Source organism: Artemia franciscana, chromosome 20 (genome assembly GCF_032884065.1).
Source record: "Artemia franciscana chromosome 20, ASM3288406v1, whole genome shotgun sequence".
Classification (NCBI taxonomy): domain Eukaryota; kingdom Metazoa; phylum Arthropoda; class Branchiopoda; order Anostraca; family Artemiidae; genus Artemia; species Artemia franciscana.
Window position 1 is genome coordinate 6,985,146 of NC_088882.1, and position 19,399 is coordinate 7,004,544.

Genomic DNA, 19,399 nt, shown 5'->3' on the forward strand with positions numbered 1-19,399 from the left:
TATATATATATATATATATATATATATATATATATATATATATATATATATATATATACTGAACAAACAGATAGTTGTGTTGATAAAAGGGGACATTTATCCCTAAGATTTTTTGGCCCCACCCTTTTACATTAATGTGACCATTCTTAGGTAGAAAAAAAAGGGAATACTAAAGGATGAAATCAAAGTACAGGCCTTTGAAAAACAAAAATAAAGGTATGTTTAAAGTCATTAAAACAAGCTTGGGTAAGGAGATTGCTCATTTTTGCTCCGTGATATATTATGTCAATCTAAAGAATGAGATAAATTGGTCATAGCCTTTTGCTTTGGTCAGATGAGTTTCGAGAAACTCGAGCTATCATGGACGAAGTGATTTCAACAGAGGAAATATAAAAAATAGTCAGGTGATGCAATTGAATGTTTTAATATCTAAATTGAATTGATACATCATAAACATAAATTTCAATTAACATATAAAATGTTAATGGTAGGGGGGGGGCATCTTTGTCAAAACGAAAAATAATATGATCTGAAATTTATAGTAACTCGAGTCTAAAGTCCTTATAATCATGACATTACTCGGAGATAGGTTTTCATGGGTAGTTTCCAATCACACATACAAAAAATAAATTGAAAATCCCCTTAGTCTTATACATAGCTAGAACATAGAAAGAAATAACATGTTTGGCAACTTGTCATAGCATTCAAAGGAGGCACAGAAGTGGCTTTTTATTCATCACCAGAACCTATGCCTACCTTGCAAAAATAATGTACTTATCTAGATTTATATATTATCTGACATGCCGACATATCTACAACCAGATTAGTTTTGTGTTTTTACATCGTCAGATCTCAAGTTATTTGCAAATTTATCATACTTTATTATATAGTGACTGCACCGTCAGGTACCAAAGACCTAACAACGCAAAACACTTACAGTTGCTGATGTTAAACACTGATTCCAGCTTAAAATTTACAGGCCGAGGGGTTCCGGTGATTAATACGCCACTAAAGTCATGATTATCCTCTGTGTACCTCAAAGTAAAAAAAGCTTATAACTTGCTCCCTAAATTCGAAAAGTGGTTGCAGTTGTCAGTAGACCACTTTCTATTCACTATTTATGTCCCCCTAAAGCTCAGAACTTTATTAATAGCCAACTGTGATAGTTGCAAGTGTACAACTACACCTTGGCGTTTATTTGCAGTTTTCTTGCGTAGAGAGATAGTTAACTCAATGCCTTATTTTCAACTCCACAGCCAGTGCTGACTCCTTAGTTTTATTAATGGTGATAAAATTTAATAAGACCATGAATGACACAACTCTGTCATATATTCTGGCCAAGGCTATATCTAGAGGGTATTATTGGTTTTATCCCCCCCAAAAAAAATTGCCCTACTCATAGAAAAGAAGCGAAAATGCATATAAAAAATCTTGATGCGTTTTCTAAAGTTTTTTTCTCTGCAGACCACTCCCCCCTCCTGTAGAAACAAATAATCCCCCCTTCTGAAACAAAAATACTAGATTCGCCCTTGAACACCACTGGCAGGCCTAAGTGTGGTATCTGATAATTTAAAACTTTTGAATTACTTGCCATAGATCACTTGCTAAGGGTCCATTCACAATGAGAGTTTACTTATACGGAGATTCACCTAGCGCAAATTTGAGCCAATCAGATTTTTTTCAATTTTTTTTTAGCGAATCAGAAAATTTATAAGAAATATAATAGGTTCAAATTAGCAACAGCGAAATCTTGGTACTTGTAAAACCCATTGTAAACGGGCTTTAAGCTGTTCTCAAAAGAAGAATCAGCAGAGCAATGTATGTTCAGTCACACTTTGACCCTTCAGAGCATAACTTAGATATCAATACAGGTATGAAAACTTGATTTATTTTTGGGACTCAGTGCGCGGTAGCGATGCTAGCGGCAGAAGACAGGAAACTGGCCGTCTAAATCTAAAAGTCGGAGCACAGCTTAGATACCAATACAAGTTGAATTCAACAAAACAAAATTGTGGTCCCACCTATGGTGTTGGTGTATGATCTACGCGTCGGAGCGCGGGTTTGGAGGAGGCACCAAGTTCAGAGCTCTGCACCAAAAGCTTCTCAATGGCAAGATAGGAGTTTTCATAACTGTATTGGTGTCTAAGCTGTGCTTCTGAGATACATTTCCTTTTGGTCCTTCCTTTAGAAGCTAATTAGCAAATGGTTTTTGGCAATTATTTTAAAAGTGTGAACACGTCAGATACAAAGGTGGATGGTGAAACTGGAAAAGCATTTTTCTGAAATATATAAGCTAAGAAAGCAATCCTTGTCCTATCGAGTGTTACTAATACCAAGAATTTCAAAGATATTAAACTAATTAATTTTTAATAATTTTAACTAAAAATTTAAGTTAATCAAATTATTTCAATTTTTCATTAAATTCGAATTTAATTGGAATTTTAAACTCATTTGAATTAAATAAATATAGCATTTAACTTTTAATTCATCTAAATTCAAATTGAACTTCAATCTAAATAATTAAATTTTGTATGTAATGGCAAAGACAAATAGTAAAATAAGAGATAAGATCATCCAAAAAATCAGACACGAAGAATAATATTCCAGGCCAATGTTCTTCAATATTTTGTACTTGCAGATAAAATATTAAAAAGTTTCACTGGTGGATATCGCAAATAGCATATTATTCCTGAAATTGTACATTATCATGAATATCTGATTACCAAAATCGGTCTGAGGATGATTGATCGAAGAACAAAATTAGATATTGAACATCTCATTCAGTCCTTCTCTTTAACAGTTGTATTTCAATATAGCAAAAAAATTGACTAAAGTGAGATGCCGTGATAGCCGTGATAGTGGCCAATTCCTAAGGCACGTGCTAACGGTGGGCATTGATTAGTTTCTTGCATAAATATATAACTTAAAGGCTGACATCGCTATCACCCATGGAACTACTCGGAAAGGTTGTGCCACTTGAAAACGAGCCTCGAGAATCTTCCGTCACCGTTATCACGATATCGTTTGTTATTTCCTTCATCTCTATTGGTCTATTTGCATTTACGTCTTTCTTCTTCTCATCTGCTGGGTCAGATAAAGCAACAGGCACCATACGTCGAACAGTGCGATGTCTTCGCTTTTTGCTGCTGGAAGAGTGCGGTGACAAGCCAAAAAGCCTTCTCAATTCCTTTTGAAGCCTACGCGATCGGTAGGCATAAAGAAAAGGGGATAATAACGAATTACACAAAATTGCTATGAAGGAACACGAATTTACATATTGTGGCACTTGTATGTTTGGCAAAAGGTTCAAAACTAGAGACACATGATAAGGCAGTAAGCACAATAATAGTGTCACAATCACAGAAACGCTGATGCGTACAGCTCGTGCCTCTTCTCGATACAAGAAGAGACTGGCGTTTGAAATTCTGTACCTTAAATTATGTACTAATTGGCTTGAAGTTGAGCGAAGTGATGGAGATCTTGACAATTTTGCACTGCTCACACTAGCAGCACTAACGTCTTGTTGTGTAAGAATTGTTGAATTGGCTCTGGATAGAGGTCCTTGTCCATTACCCATTAATGGTGTTGCAGTGCCAAGCTTGACTAATTCATTCGTACTAAACGACAAACTGTTACGTCGAGTTCTTTGACTATTTTTGTGTGCAGCGTTGTATATTCTCATGTATACCCAAACAAGAACTAACAAAGGCACAATAAACAGAAGCACAGATACGCCCAAAAATACCACAGTTAAAGAGCTAAAAGTTACATCTTGAAAGGACACAATGTCAATATTGTCATAAATATCTGCACAACCTTTCCACATTTCCTTTCCAGTAAGGTCAGGGACTGCAAATCCAGCGAGTACAGCACTTACGACCCACTTGCCAACTAACATGGCGTAAGCTCTTGCCTTTGTTATCTTTGAATGGTAGTGCAAGGGGTCCATTACAGCAAAATACTGATCAAGGCCAATTAGTAATGCTGCGACCATGCTTCCAGTGCTTACAAAAGAAGCAAAAAACTGCCCCACTGAGCACATGGCAATGCTAGCGCTAAAATCTTCTGATTCTTCAGGATGTTTGGCAACGTTGTCAAGAAAAACTAGTGGTAGGAATATACAAGTGGCTACCAGATTCATAATCAGGAGGCTCATCACAAACCTGAAAGATAAAAATAAATTAGAAGGCTCAATAGATTAATATCGTAAAAACTAATTCCGTTTAACGAAAGAATTATGGAAGTGGAATGAAAATTTAGCGAAAAGAATAATCTTTGCTAAAGTAAGTACCAGGAACAGTGAGCGTGACATCTGATTATATGAATTGGTAATAGGAAACTGTACTCAAAAATACCTACATATGCAGCTATGCGATCTTAGGTAGTAGCAGTTTTAAAGTTTTCAAAAAAGCGGAAAATCGACAAAAATAAGCCAAAAATACATGACATCAAAGAGCATAAGAAGGTCTAGCTATTATTCTATGTCTATAATATTCTTCGTGATTAAAAGACTATTAATATTCGTTTTGTACATATAGAAAGTGCTGTCACATTTGATTAAGGCCGTGATTAAGTGAACTGATGGAACTTGAAAATCCCATGTTAAAATCGAAAATTTTTATTTAATAAGTACTCAAGTATTCATTGGTGGAAGATACCGATTTTAATATAAGGCCGTAGCTTCTTGAAGATGCTACAAAATGTTTGCTAGGATTTTGCTCTATTTTCTCTAATTGCTTAGAAATCTTAGAAAATGTCACGCTCTTTTTCAAAAGTGAACTCTATGAAGGATATTACTTTTAGAACAAAATCGGTACTATCATGAGGAGAAGACAATAGCCCGTACGATGATTGCTATAATTATTCGATATATTTTACTGTTTTTGAACAGTCCCATAGAATATTTTCAGCTACCTAAAATTTTTGCAAATTTTTTGCCAGAAAGAATTGTTTCAGATCGCCGATAACACCCCTAGAGACCAGATCGACAAGCTGGCATAATTAACCTACTATTTCTGCCAATGAATAAGTGCTATTTGAAGGGTTTTTGGCAATCGACGTTCTCTAGAGAATTGAGAGACAAAAGGCTACCCTAACTTTGATTTTGAACCTCGATGTTTTCAAGTTCACTTAATCAAGGCCTTAAGAAGTTATGCTAACGCATTTTCACGAGCCTACATTACTACTGATTGTCAACAAGATGATTACTAAGTCAATAAATATAAGGCCCATTCATAATCGAATTTTCCTAATATCAAGATTTAGCTAGCAATCCATTGAGCCAGCCAATCAACATTTTTCGTAAAGTTTTTCAGTCCATCAGAAAATTCTACGAAGAATCTGATAAACTCAAATTATTACTAGCTAGAATCTGGGCATTAGTAGAATCTAGCTGGCATTGGGCCTATAGACCATAGGCCTATAGTATACTCTAAGTTATAATAAAAACAATTTTGATAACAAAAGCTTTATTTTCTAGCTATTTCTAAAAGGGAGAAAGAAGGAAACAACTCATTCCAAAAAATAGAGAAACTGCTGAATAAATCAAGAATCAAATTAGAAACAGAGAAACAGACTGATTCAATCGACAGAGTACAGCAAGTTTAGAAAAAAAGTTTAGGAATCTCAAGTAAACAAAAATTTCAAAGGACGTCATTTGAACTTCAGCGAATGCGGTATGCAGTTTAACCAGGAGGTTTCCGTTTGAGAAATGCCTCGTTTTATGCCATAAATTTAGAAAATTTGTCTGGTTTGAGTCCAAATTTCTAAAATGTGCCACTTTTTTGTCCTTCTATGTCATTGTGTTCCGACACATGGGAATGTGTCCTTTCGACATAAAATGTGCCCAGTTGGCAACCCTGATCAGTAGAGGAATGTATACTCAATCACAATTTAATTATATTGATCTACATATTCCTTCTTATCTACGTATTGAAAATGGCTTAGAAAACGGTCTTGGGTAATTAGAAAGTGTCAGATCACTTTTGTGTGTGGCAGCGAAAAAATTATAGATCACTGTACTGGTCTGAAACTAAAAGGGACAAACTGAGCTTTAGCACATAGGCTTTGAACATTGCCTTTTACAGGCACTAGATCCAAGTTATGTAATTTGTAAATTTCTTCCGTGGCACATATTCACTTGTGAGTCTACTTTCGTACTTAATCGGTTGCATAATGAACTTGAATTGTTCAAATTACTCAATTGTTACGAAATATATTTTACTTCACATAATACATGTTACATGTACAAATGATAAGAGGCTTGATCAAATCTTATTCCCGTAGAAAGCTTTGTCGGTTTAAAATTAAGTTTGTTTTTAAAAGGTGAAAATGGCTACTATGCGTCTTGTACACGAAAACATAAAAAGAAATGCTCGTCCAATTTACAATAAACCTCATCTGGACGTTTCTTATAAAATAATAATCACACTATCAAAGAAGTCCAGATAAGCCGGATAAGTAGCTTTCAACAAAATTCTAGCTTTCAAAATAAATATACTTGACATATTATTTATGTCATCCAAGCGTGGTTAAATGACGCAAAATGCGTCTGTCTTGAACTTTATCAAAGGAAAATGTGTCATTGATGAATAGAACATATTGAATATCGCTTTCATCTCTTTCATTCCCAGGGGTTTTTTAAAATAAATTTTTTAAAATTCTAGTTGATTGACTTTTTCCTATATCAGAAAGGGGTTAGGCTAGAAAAATGAAGCTTTCAGGGATGAGTCTAAAGGCTAAAGTATGCCCCGGGAAGATATTTTGAAGTACCCACCTCCACTCCTTCTCCCCCTAGAGGGCCCTGAAGTTCGCCTACATGACAGTTTTACTACATGACTAATGATTTTACTAATTTTACTAATGACCAATTGAAATTTTGACAAAACAACATTTTACCTTAATTTTCAGTTACCAGTTGCCTTTTCTCTGCCTTTAGTTCTGAAAATGCAGTTCCTGTTATTTGAGTAGAATTCTGAGCCATATCAATGTTTTTTTTTTTTCAAAATTTAGGAAATGTATTGGCATATCTTTAAAACCTTATAAATTGGGATTGAGAAAAGTTGTGAAGCTGAAAACAGTTTTGTTGTACTTCATTCAAGCAGAAGATCGTTTTTGCAAGGTTTGACTTTTATCACACACATATTTTTAAGGTCATCAAAGGTCGGGACCCTCTAGAGGGAGAGGGAGTGGAGGTAGGTACTTCAAAATACATTCCCGGGACATACTTTAGCCTTTAGACTCATCCCTGAAAGTTTCATTTTCCTAGCCTAACCCCTTTCTGATATAGCAAAAAGTCAATCAACTAGAATTTTACCAGATTTATTTTAAGAAATCCCTGGGAATGAAAGAGGTGACAGCGATATTCAATATATTCTATTCATCAATGACACATTTTTCTTTGATAAAGTTCAAGACAGACGCATTTTGCGTCATTTAACTACGCTTGAATGACATAAATAATATGTCAAGAATATTTATTTTGAAAGCTAGAATTTTGGGCGAATTTTTCGAAGGTGTTTTTGTTCCCGCTGTGGTTACAATTGAATTGTCTACATTGATGTTATTCTGGATATCCTTTTTCAAACGTTTTCCGAAGCCCAACTAACCAAAAGTGTTTTATATTTATTTAGCGATATTCCCATTTCAATGTTTCGCCAAAATAACTACAGATTATAAAGTTAAAAACTTAACAAAACGAAAGATGTTGAGAAAACTTTATAAAATTCTAAAATTGCGTAGGGGTTTCGATTGATTCTTTCCTTCACAATTATAGCTATTTTATTACTATTTAATTTCATTTTGCGTTTATATAACCATTTCTATTTTGGTAATTTTAGAAATATTTCTCTTGAGCAGTTATCAATTTTGTACATAAGGATTTTCGATACAAAATGGAGATAATAACATAGTAAAACGAAAAGACAATTTCCCAGAGAAAACCTATTATACTCTTAAATCCCATTAACGGATTGAAGAGGGGTTGCTCACCCTCCAAAACCTTGTACACATCTTAGGGCACCACTTGTTCTACTAAATATAGCATACTTCCTCCATCACGCCACGCTGTTTGTGACACACTTCCGTCAAATGCAACGTGCATTACCTTGTGTACCCATTTTTCAAGCTGTTCCTACAATCCATGCAAGAAATTTTTCCATGCTCCAGCCCAAGCTTGCATTCATCATTTTTGTTATGGGAAATAATTTTACTTTGGGAATGACAAAAAAAATCAAAAAAAATCAGTCCAACAAATGTTTTATGCATTTATGTTACTCTTTTACAAATCGGATAAAATGGGGGGGATTCAAACCCAGTAGTCCCCCTGGATACAACCAAGCCCCAACACATAATCAAGTTTGTTATAAACTCATGTACACTTTTGCGCATTTGGTCAATTTCGGCTCCTTCCGAGAACTTTTTCGGAACATAAAATCGATTATTTCCCTTCTTGATGATAGTCTATCAACCATCCTAGAGTAGAACTGAGGTAGATAGGCACACAGTAAGGGTAGTTCAAATAGTCTATCAGTTCTCTGAACCAATTGAAGGCAATTTGAAATAAAAAAATGGCTCAAAGATTTATGACTGACTATGTCGACAGGACTTGCAGGCAAGTGGGTTACTGAGACAGAATCTTGTGTCCTCAACTTTGTCCAGCGTTTAACCCTTTAGATAAAATTATAGTCTTTTATCAATTCTTTTGAGATCTCGAAATCTTTTCAGGTTTCACCTGTCGGTTCAGCTCTGAAAATAGTTCCTAGCATTATGTTTTCTATATTGTTCAGCTAATGTTGTAACCAGTTTTGTGGCCAAGCATTTTTATTTCCATATTGTAGCCACTTTTGTTACTAATAGAGTAGTTTTTAAGTAAACCAAAAACTAAAAAGTTTCACTTCTTTAAAAGACTGGTTTACAGAGCCATTTTAGGAATTCCACATTCACTTCTGTAGCAGATGGTCTACGTTTCCCTATTCCTGGTTCAAATTACTATCTATTGTAACTTTCCTTAGACCTCCTAGTAATCATAAGTTCAGTAGCATGAAGAGGTACCATGTATGGTACAGATAATTCCATACGTGACAGGGTGTGAACCAAAATTATGAATATTTATCCGGAACAATCTGGGTGGGTGATTGGGTTATTACCTTCAGAGGAAGATTCATTCATGTAACTAATAGTAAGAAAAAAAAGTTCCTTGGTTTTGAGAATTCAGACAATGGTCAGTATGTTAGGTGCAGTGTTGATCTCTTTCTCTCCTCCTCTCTCTCTCTCTCTCTCTCTCTCTCTCTCTCTCTCTCTCTCTCTCTCTCTCTCTCTCTCTCTCTCTCTCTCTCTCTCTCTCTCGCAATCAAGAGTGAATGAGTGATTCACTCAGTTTTGTAAGTCTTTGACACTGCATATTAGTGCCATAATCTTATCTTGCCTTCTATATCTTTATCAACATTAATAAAATGTTAACAGAGAACAGATAACATCACTAGCATCGAGGTTAGTCGTGTCATTACTAGATATTTTTTTTTTTTTACCGGGATGACATAGCAAAATGATAGAGATATTTACCAAAAATATTATATTTCAGTAAATATAAGTCATATGAAAAAAACCGAGCTAGGCTCGAAGGCACCAATTTTTTCGTGATCAAAATAGTAATTTTCTTTTTATGTTAGTTTTTTGTCGATGGAAGACATAGGTAAAAGCAGTATCCCTAGTGTTTACGTGATAAAGCACAGGTCCGTCATTCCCACAGAAAACGCACCCATATCTACGAGGCTACATAAACCATTGTCTGATACATTACTACCCGTCGTCATAGGGAATCTTAATCGGTTTAACCTTTCAAATACGGTCAAAGTTCTTAATATACAAAGAATAGAGGTTAAATATGTTTAAAGGTTATAATAAAGACGGTAAGAGATTAGGAAAATAAGGGGTTCAGCGGTAGTTGCTTTTGGATTTTGGAGGATGAGATAACGATTAAAACACTAGAGGGAGAAGGGGTAAAGCTAGGCAGATATATTATTTGAATTCTTACGTTCAATATTTTAGTGGGAAAGGGGTGTGTAACTACCGTCACAGTAAGAAAACAACAATGGTCCTGAAGAAAACAAGCTACAAGAAAAATAAGAAAGAAAGTCAGTACAAGAAATTTTACTTTCTTAGAGAAAACCATAGGAGGGAGAGGGAAGAAGCTGAAACTTGGATAAAAAATTAAAGAAGACCACACTGCCTTTCCATCATACAAAACAAGAGAAGATGACGAGGAAACTTGAGGATATTTCGACTATATATGAGACCTTTTCATAGTTTCTTTACAATTTTAGTTTTGGAATTTACTTTATCGATGAGAAAGTTTGAGTAAGTTTGTTTTATTTTTATTTCTGAGGCTGTATTTCCCTGTTGCGTGTATTGTGCTTATAAAAAAAGAAAAAAAAAATTAAATTGAAAATATGAGAAATTGCAAGCCATCTCTTACAAGCCCCCAGATCTCGGGGTTATGGGACTAAAGCCACTGCCAATTTAGTCGCAGTGGCACTGGCCTTGTAAACAAAAGTGAGTGGCTTTGTAACAAAAAGTAACAATTTTAGGATGAAATGTATGTTCCCTGATCACGACAAATAGATCAAGACTGCATTAAAACTACGCTGGGAGGTAAAAATAATTTTTACTATCATTACTTGTGAACATTTTACTTAGCTTAAAAATATACGAGTTGTTCGGAATTGCAGCATGAACGAAAGTAAATTAAACAATTTAGAGCCAATTTTACATTGGCACTCAACTTTTTGAAAGCCAGATGATCAGACTCATACCCTTTGAATCCTACAAGACGATTTTGAACCTCTCCTTCTTATACTAGACTCCAACAACTACTTAAATAATTTTTTATGCGAATAAAACCAAAAAAAAAGAGAGATAATGTCCTAAGCCTCCATGTAAAAGTTGTTTTCATTGGCTTACTTTTGTGTCGTATTTTGTAGGGCCAGTTTCATTTTTCGTTAAATTTAAGTGAGATCTATCATATTTACTCACTGTTGCTATGTCAGGTATTGAGCCCGTAAAAAGAACACTGAAGATAATCGGCTATCTTCTTGTTGTTGTTTTTCATGCTGGACCAGGCATTTTCCCACCTAACCTGACACCTGCAATTTTATGCTACTTGGGCATTTGTTTAACTTTAAGCTACCCAGACCTACAGAAAAACCTGACCTGGGTAGAAATTTATGAAATTTTCAATTTTTTATGAAATTTTATAAAATTTTAAGCCAGTAAAGAAACGAACAGTTTCTGAACCACAACATTCATTGCAAGCAAATATTCTGCTTTTCTATGGTATAACATTTAATATCACCTAAGACACTACAAATCCCTCCTGGTACCCAAAAAAGCCTTATTGCCCACCCAGGAATGTGTTCTCTCCGATTGGGAGCTGAGGATTGGTGTAACTGGGATATCCGATTGGGATAACTGTTGCTGGTGTAATTGAATAGAGCTTCCAGAATTTCTTCTCTATGCTCCAAAATAACAAATGCATGCCTTCTCCTAATATAATGTTGTTTTGGTCAACAACATCATCTTCTATATCAATCAAATATTCCTATGTATGTTTTGCTTTAGTGTCGCATCTCTTTTGCATATTTTATGTTCTTTTGTATAAAAAAAACACAACAAATTTTATTAATAATTTTAATTACAGGATATTTAAGAAGCAGAAAGTAATTAAATGGATCTAAAATTTAATATAAAAAAATTACTACAGAATATGTTAGTATTAAATAAAACTGTGTACATAAACATTACAAATAAGATAATTTTACTTAGTATTTAATAAATTTTCCAAAATTATTCAGTTTAAGGGTTATAGTCTTTTTTATTAAAAAAAAGTATCTGAAGAAAAAGATTTTTTACTAGTATTTGTAAATTTACTAGTATAGTAGTTGACAAATTTCCAAAATTACATAGTTTTAGGTTTTATGCTATTGCCTTTAAAAAAACAACGACAACAAAAAGAAACGGCTAAAATAAAATGTTCGACTCCTGGTAAATTCCAGTTTTACTTCAGCCAATATTCTGAAGCTACTCAGCCAGAAATACAGGCTAGTTCAGCTGTAATGACGAAAAGGGGCTAAGTTGCAAAACCTTGATTTTTCACAGAAATATTTATTGATTTTTTTTTTGGGGGGGGGGGGTAAGATTTATAGCTTACAATTTCATTTTGACGCTTAAGTCTTCCCAAAGAAGATCAAGAAAAATTTTTGGGGAAAGGGTAATAATTTAAAAAAAGATTTTATTCGATGAAATGAATAAAAGATGCCCGAAAATTCAGGAACAATTTTAGATTCTTGGACAATTTTAAAGGCCGTATCTAGGGGAGGAGCTGGGGGTTTGAACCCCCTCTACCTCCAAAAAATGTTTCAACGACCCTTAAAACGTAACAAAAATGAGCATAAACAAATTTTGATGTGTTTTTTAAAGTTTTTATCCCCCGAAAAAATCCTGGATACAATTCTTGCCCACAACCAAGTTCAAAGTTTGTTTACTATGGCGTTGGGAATCGTTCTGAAATTATTTAACTATTTTGGTGAATGAACGACAAACTGATGCACGGCAGCGTTTTAAGTGCATATCATATAAGAATTTTATTGCTTGTTTCTTATTTAGTAGCATTATGACTCATAATTGATGGCAAACTAATTACATAAAGAAGAAGGCTAAAAATCTATGTAAATAAGTCTTAAACATCTCATGTGCCAAGGATGCTGAGTTCAATTTGAGAATAATTGGTGCAACTTTCCATTCCGGAATGTTTTGGGTGAAAAAAATCTTCAAATATTTTTGGCCTCCTTACTATTCTTGTGCAGGGGCGTTATGTGTGGCGGAGGGTACACGGTCCCCCCAATGTTTTCAGCCAGTCGTAAGAAAACGTGGTGCGAGCTACTATTTTGCTGGCTCAATTTTTTTTTTAGACAAATGGCCTGATGGAATTGAAATGACAGAAAATCAAAGGAACAAAATCAAAGGAAAAACAAAGAGCTCTCAGTCGGTACAAAAAGAAGCTATTTTAATACAAAAATGTCACCCAAATCAGTCGCTAAAATAACCAGCCAATCGGTAAAATTCATTGCTCCGCTCAAGAAGTTTTAATTTGTGACACCTATGTTCTTATGTCCATATTTTGCAGCATAACTTTCTCAAGATGTAACTGAAACTGTATCAAATCTTGCTTGGAACTTTCTATAGAGAAGAAGCAAAAAACATCTACTGCTTTAACTATTTTGACTTTCTATAGACTTTGTATAGAGAAGAGAAAAACTTCGACTGCTTTAGCTATTTTGACTTTCTATAGAGGAGAAGAAAAAAAATATCTACTGCTTTAGCTATTTTGACTTTCTATAGAGGAGAAGAAAAAAAAATATCTACTGCTTGAATATTTTTACTTTCGATAGACTTGCTATAGAGAAGAAAAAACATCTACTGCTTTGACTATTTTGACTTTCTATAGAGAAGAAAGAAAACTTCTACTGCTTTAACTATTTTGACTTTTAATAGACTTTCAATAGAGGAGAAGAAAAGAAGATATCTTCTGCTTTAACTATTTTTACTTTCTATAGACTTTCTATAGAAGAGAAGAAAAAAAACATCTACTGCTTTAACTATTTTGACTTTCTATAGAGGAGAAGAAGAAAAACACATCTACTACTTTAACCTCAATACATTTTCTATGGAGAAGAAAGAAAACATCTACTGCTTTAACTATTTTGACTTTCTACAGACTTTCTATAGAGGAGAATAATAAGAAAAAAATATTTAATGCTTTAACTATTTAGACTTTCTATATAGAAGAAACAATCGGTATTTATCGGTTATATAATAAACACTCTAGAATTTGTAACACACTAAAATTTCTGACTAATGAGTGAGACTCTTCCATAATTCTTTGCTGTATTTTTCATAATTTTGTAACAAAAGTGTTATATTTTCATCATATTCTGTTTTATTTCATTAGGATTAATCAAATTTCACTTGAATGTTTATTATATAGCCGATACGAACAAAAAAATCTACTGCTTTAACTGTTTTGAAATTTAAATAGCCTACAGGAAAACAAGTTAAACAATCGATTGGTTGCGAATCTCTGTTTTCTCCATGAAGTCTCATAGAATGCTATTAAAATTGTCAGAGTTCCACCATCAATATTGGAATATTATAGAATTTGTAAGCGTATGTCCGATAAAGGTACACACCTCCTAAACATATGATAAGGAATTTTTTTTGTTTTCGGGGAAGGGAATCACCTTTGACAGCATTAATAAAATTAGAATTAGAATCTCTTATTCTTAAATCCTCTTAATTAAAAATAGTTATTTTGAAATTCATAAATTTTAAGATAAGTTCAGAATAAAACAACTATAGAACTTTTACATTTTAAATAAATTTTAAATACTTTTACAAATAAATTTTCATATTTTCAAAAATTTCATATTTAAAAATACTTCAAATTTTTCGTATTGAAAAGAAATAAACAAAAACAAAAGTAACAACGTTTTGCCATCCAATAGTGTTGGATTATTATATTCGAATGAACCGCGAGAACAGGTGTATACGCTGTCCATTGTTGCCAATTAATAAGCATTGAAAGAAAATTGATTACACAAGAGTCGGAAGTCATTACTATTCTCTCTCTTCCACTCCTTGGACTAAACAAGACTCGAGTGAATTTATGACTACATGCAACTTATGCAAAACAAAAACTGGTGCTTCAATGAAAATACCAAATTTAATTTCATGCCGTTGACACTCGAGGGAGTTGGCGATGCTGAAAATGTTGATGCCAGATACACTTTTATGCTATTAAAGCAATTCACCGAAAATATTGCAAGAAATATAATTTCACTCTATCGACCTGCGATACCAAAAATAAACTAAAAAGGAAGATCGACCATGGGATTTGTTCGCGATTTTTGTTGGTTCTCCGTGTCGTTTGATTTTAAGGTTTTTGTTAATTCTTCAAATTTTGGTTTTTATTTGCTTTTATTCTGTTGACTTTCTCCGTTGTTTTTTTTTTCTAAGTTGTCCCCTCCACATGTTCATTTAGATGGTAAAATTCTAGTTAATTGACTTCTTGCTATCTCAGAAAAGGTTTAGGTTAGGAAAATGAAACTTTCAGGGATGAATCTACAGACTAAAGTATGTCCTGGGAAGGTATTTTGAAGCAACTACCTCCACTCCTTCTCCCTCTAGAGGGCCCTGACCTTTGATGGCCTTTAAAAATATGTGTGTTATAAAAGTGAAATCTTGCAAAATAGATCTTCTGCTTGAATGAAGTACAACAAAATTGGTTTCAGCTTCATAACTTTGCTCAATTCCATTTTAAAAAGTTTTAAAGATGTGCAAATACATTTCCTAAATTTTGAAAAAAAAACAAAACATATTGATATGGCTTAAAATTCTACTCAAATAATAGGAATTGCATTTTCAGAACTAAAGGCAGAGAAAAAGCAACTAGTATCTGAAAATTAAGGTAAAATGTTGTTTTGTCAAAATTTCAATAGGTATACACCTGTCCTGTAAGCAAATTTCAGGGCCCTCTAGAGGGAGAAGGGGTGGTGGTGGGTACTTTAAAATACCTTTCCAGGACATTCTTTAGTCTGTAGATTCATTCCTGAAAGTTTCATTTTCCTAACCTAAACCCTTTCCAAGATAACAAGAAGTCAATTAACTAGAATTTTACCCATTTAGATAACGTGAACGTGCTTCCATCCAAGTTTCTCTTATATCACTTCGAAAGGGAGGTGGTTGTGCTCTCAAAATATTCGTTTTGTTCGTGCCGTATTTTCGTTGGCCTTAAACAAAATTTAGTTCTTGATCTTCATTTCTCTGTTTTCTTTTGCCATCACAAGAATGCAACGATGGAGCTTCACAAGGGCGGAATCACAAGGATGGTGGAGCTCCCGGGAGCTGCTAAACTAATTCTGAATAATAAGGATGATTCACAAATGATTCCCAATCACAAACGATAATTAAAATCATCATTTCTGGATTAATACAGAAAGTCCAAGTTTGAGAAAAAAAAAATACTGAATTAAGGTGTCGATTGTGAGATCTATTTTCCTTTCTCACGATATTTAAAAGATTTTGGAGACCATTGCCTTAATACTTAAACTGTCTATTAGGCGATAAGTTCCACAAGCTAATAAAATTATAAATTGGCTTTGAAATTGTTTAGAAATTAGATAGAACAAAATATGGTCTTACAATGGTTTCATATTGCTATTTCGAATTCATAATGTAAAAATATATTATTATCTATGATTGGTCAGCTAAAAATAATCAACCAATCAGGATCAAGTTCAGAATTTATTTAAGAAAACAGTGGTATACTCGTTAAAGTTTAGCTTAAAGGGGAGATTGGGCCACAAGGAGTCCCCCTAGATTTTAAAAAATACCTAGTGTTCGAGTCTTTGTTACTTTAATAGTAGTAGCTGTAATAGTACTGGATTTACAGCTTTTGACTGTGTCCAACTGTATTCCGTCTAGGGCAACGGAAAACAGGTCATCCACGGTTGTGGTGGGAGGAAGCCGTAAGGAAAAAATTTAGAGAAACGGGAACTTTCTGGAAGGGTGTAATGAGGGAGGTTTTGAATAGATTGGGATGGAGGAGGAGATTGTGTAGCTGTGTTGGCCTCCGGCGGCTTGCTGCTGCGGTGTGTTGTTAGTAGTAGTAGTAGTAGTAGTAACCATATATATATATATATATATAAATATATATATATATATATATATATATATATATATATATATATATATATATATATATATATATATATATATATATATATATATATATATATATATATATATATATATGCACTGCATATCCTTATTTGCTTCGGTCTAGCTCTTTATGGCAGTGATTATCCAGAAGGCGGTGTGCTAAACGGGTATCGATTTTAAAGGTGAGTGGAAAATTTGAAAACAGTTGTTTTGGGTTTATTAAGAATTATCTATACCCTACACTAGGGGAAATATCCATTTCCCCCCAAAAACACCGTTAATTAGGTAAAAAAAACATAGATAAATAAAACGATAGAAATTTAAAACAACGATAATTGGAAAAGATACCGATAATTGGGTAATACATTTAGGAAAGCAAAAATCTTCTGAACGTCTTAAAAACCAAATAACATAGAAAGAAAACGGTTTAAACCTACCTAATTGATCTTAATTTATTTGATGGTGATTTAAATCTAGCTTTTCCGAAAAAAAACCATATAAATTGGATGAAAACAGCGAATATTTTATGTGTGTCAATACACTACATGACGATCTTCCCGGGAGTTGAATTATTAACCTCCAAGAAAATGACTCCATGAAAATGAGGGGGGAGGTATGTTCTTAACCGTAGGGATTAAAAACACTGAAACAAGTGACAAAAATACCCTTCAAATTGGGATTATATGTTTTTAAACTAATAAATTTTGGGCTAGGATTTTTTTTTATGGAAAACAAAGAAAGTAAAACAGTTCAAAATAGGGATGAAACCTTTTTATTGACAGTGAATAGATATAAATTATTTATCTGGATATTTCGAATACATATACAGTGTTCATCATTAGCAGTAAAACTGACATCAGAGTTTACTGCTGATGATGAACACTGTATATGTGTTCGAAATATCCATTTAAATAATTTTGTATTTATTCACTGTCAATAAAAAGGTTTCATCCCTATTTTGAACTGTTTTACTTTCATCATGGAAAGGCAGTGTGGTCTTCGAAGTTATCTAGGAAAACAAAGAGTCAGACATCTAAGAAGCACTTTACCTGTGCTTGCATTACAAATATTATGTTGAAAGTTAGTTCTGACATTGTATATGTTCCACTAAAATAATTAAAATAGCTTAGGCCAAGATTGCTTAATCACCAGTCATTGTTCTGTATTATTAAAAAGATTTTAAAATAACCCATTAGCTATTGTTACAAATATTATTTTGGCGCCGTAATACGATTTCTGTTTCCACGGAAAATGACTTTGCAGTTGCTATTGAAGAACTAGAAAAAGTATCAAGACTTCAGAAACTGGCAATGTGACATTGAACTAGCCTTGACTAGCGGAAATTTATTAGCTTTTTTCAATTGGGTCACAGCCGAGGGAATGCACATTAAAAACATATACGACTTAACCTCCAAGGAAATGACTCCATTAGAGGGGGGAGGTATGTTTTTAACCACAGGGAATAAAAATTCCTGAAAGGACCAAAAATACCCTTCAAATGGGGATTTTTAACAGTCCTCCTTATCCCAGAAGCAAATTATCGGCCCTAATTCCAGGCATGTATACATGAATTCTATCGGAGAAGAGGGAAGAATAGTAAAAAACACTGAACTAGATGTGGTAAATGAATTTTGGAGAACTTAGGGTTTCAGGTGGTTAGGTCCCGAGGCTTCCCTCCTATTTTCACGTCCCGCCTCAGCCTAAGCTTTCAAACTCCGCTGATTCTCGTTCCACTAAGCCCAGAAAGTGTGAAAGACTACCGAAGAGGAAAATGCTGCACTTTAACGTAGATTAAATAAAAAAAAAACAAGTTTTTTTAACTGAAAGTAAGGAGCGACATTAAAACTTAAAACGAACAGAAATTACTTCGTATATGAAAGAGGCTGATTCCTCATCAACGCCCCGCTCTTTACGCTAAAGTTTGACTCTGTCTATCAATTCTTCTTTTTAAAACAGTAAAAAACTTTAGCGTAAAGAGCGGGGCGTTGATGAGGAAGCAGCCTCTTTCATATACGAAGTAATTTCTGTTCGTTTTAAGTTTTAATGTCGCTCCTTACTTTCAGTTAAAAAAACTTGTTTTTTTTTTATTTAATTTCTGAACGTTTTTGAATCAATGCATGTTTTGATTTTGGCTCTCCGCAGAGGAATAATTAAAACGAAATTTGCATTTTTTTTTTTTTGGCTAAATGGCTTTCTCATAATTTTGATCGAATGATTTTGAGAAAAAAAGAGCGGGGGAGGAAGCCTAGTTGCCCTCCGATTTTTCGGTTAATTAAAAAGGCAACTAGAACTTTTAATTTTTTACGAATATTTTTATTAGTAAGAGATTTACGTAACTTATAAATTAGCTTACGTAAAGAACTTTTGTATTCTCATATTTTTATTACATATATGAGGGGGTTCGCCCCGTTGTCAGATCCTCGCTCTTTACAATAAAAGCTTAAATTTTGTCCCAATTCATTAAGAATGACCCCAGAATCACAAAAGCCGTAGAATAAATAGTTGAAATTACTAAAAATACTTTAACGTAAAGAGCGAGGTATTACGAGGAGGTGAGCCCCTCAAATGGGTAATAATTTCTGTTTGTTTTAAGTTTTAATGCTGTTCCTTACTTCCAGGTGAAAGT

At 33.7% G+C, this 19,399-nt stretch overlaps 1 protein-coding gene across 3 annotated transcripts in view; it reads right to left on the minus strand.

Moving 5' to 3' along the window:
* Positions 1 to 400: 400 nt before the first annotated feature.
* LOC136040384 (probable G-protein coupled receptor No18) overlaps positions 401 to 19,399 on the minus strand; it is a 51,844-nt gene continuing 32,845 nt past the window's right edge. Inside the window, exon 3 of one of the 3 annotated variants that reach the window (XM_065724642.1) lies at positions 401 to 4,163. In XM_065724642.1, the coding sequence (XP_065580714.1) occupies positions 2,924 to 4,163 (1,240 nt within the window). In that variant the 3' untranslated portion in view covers positions 401 to 2,923. The remainder of the gene's footprint in view (positions 4,164 to 19,399) is intronic. The other 2 variants (XM_065724640.1, XM_065724641.1) reach the window with 2 other exon arrangements.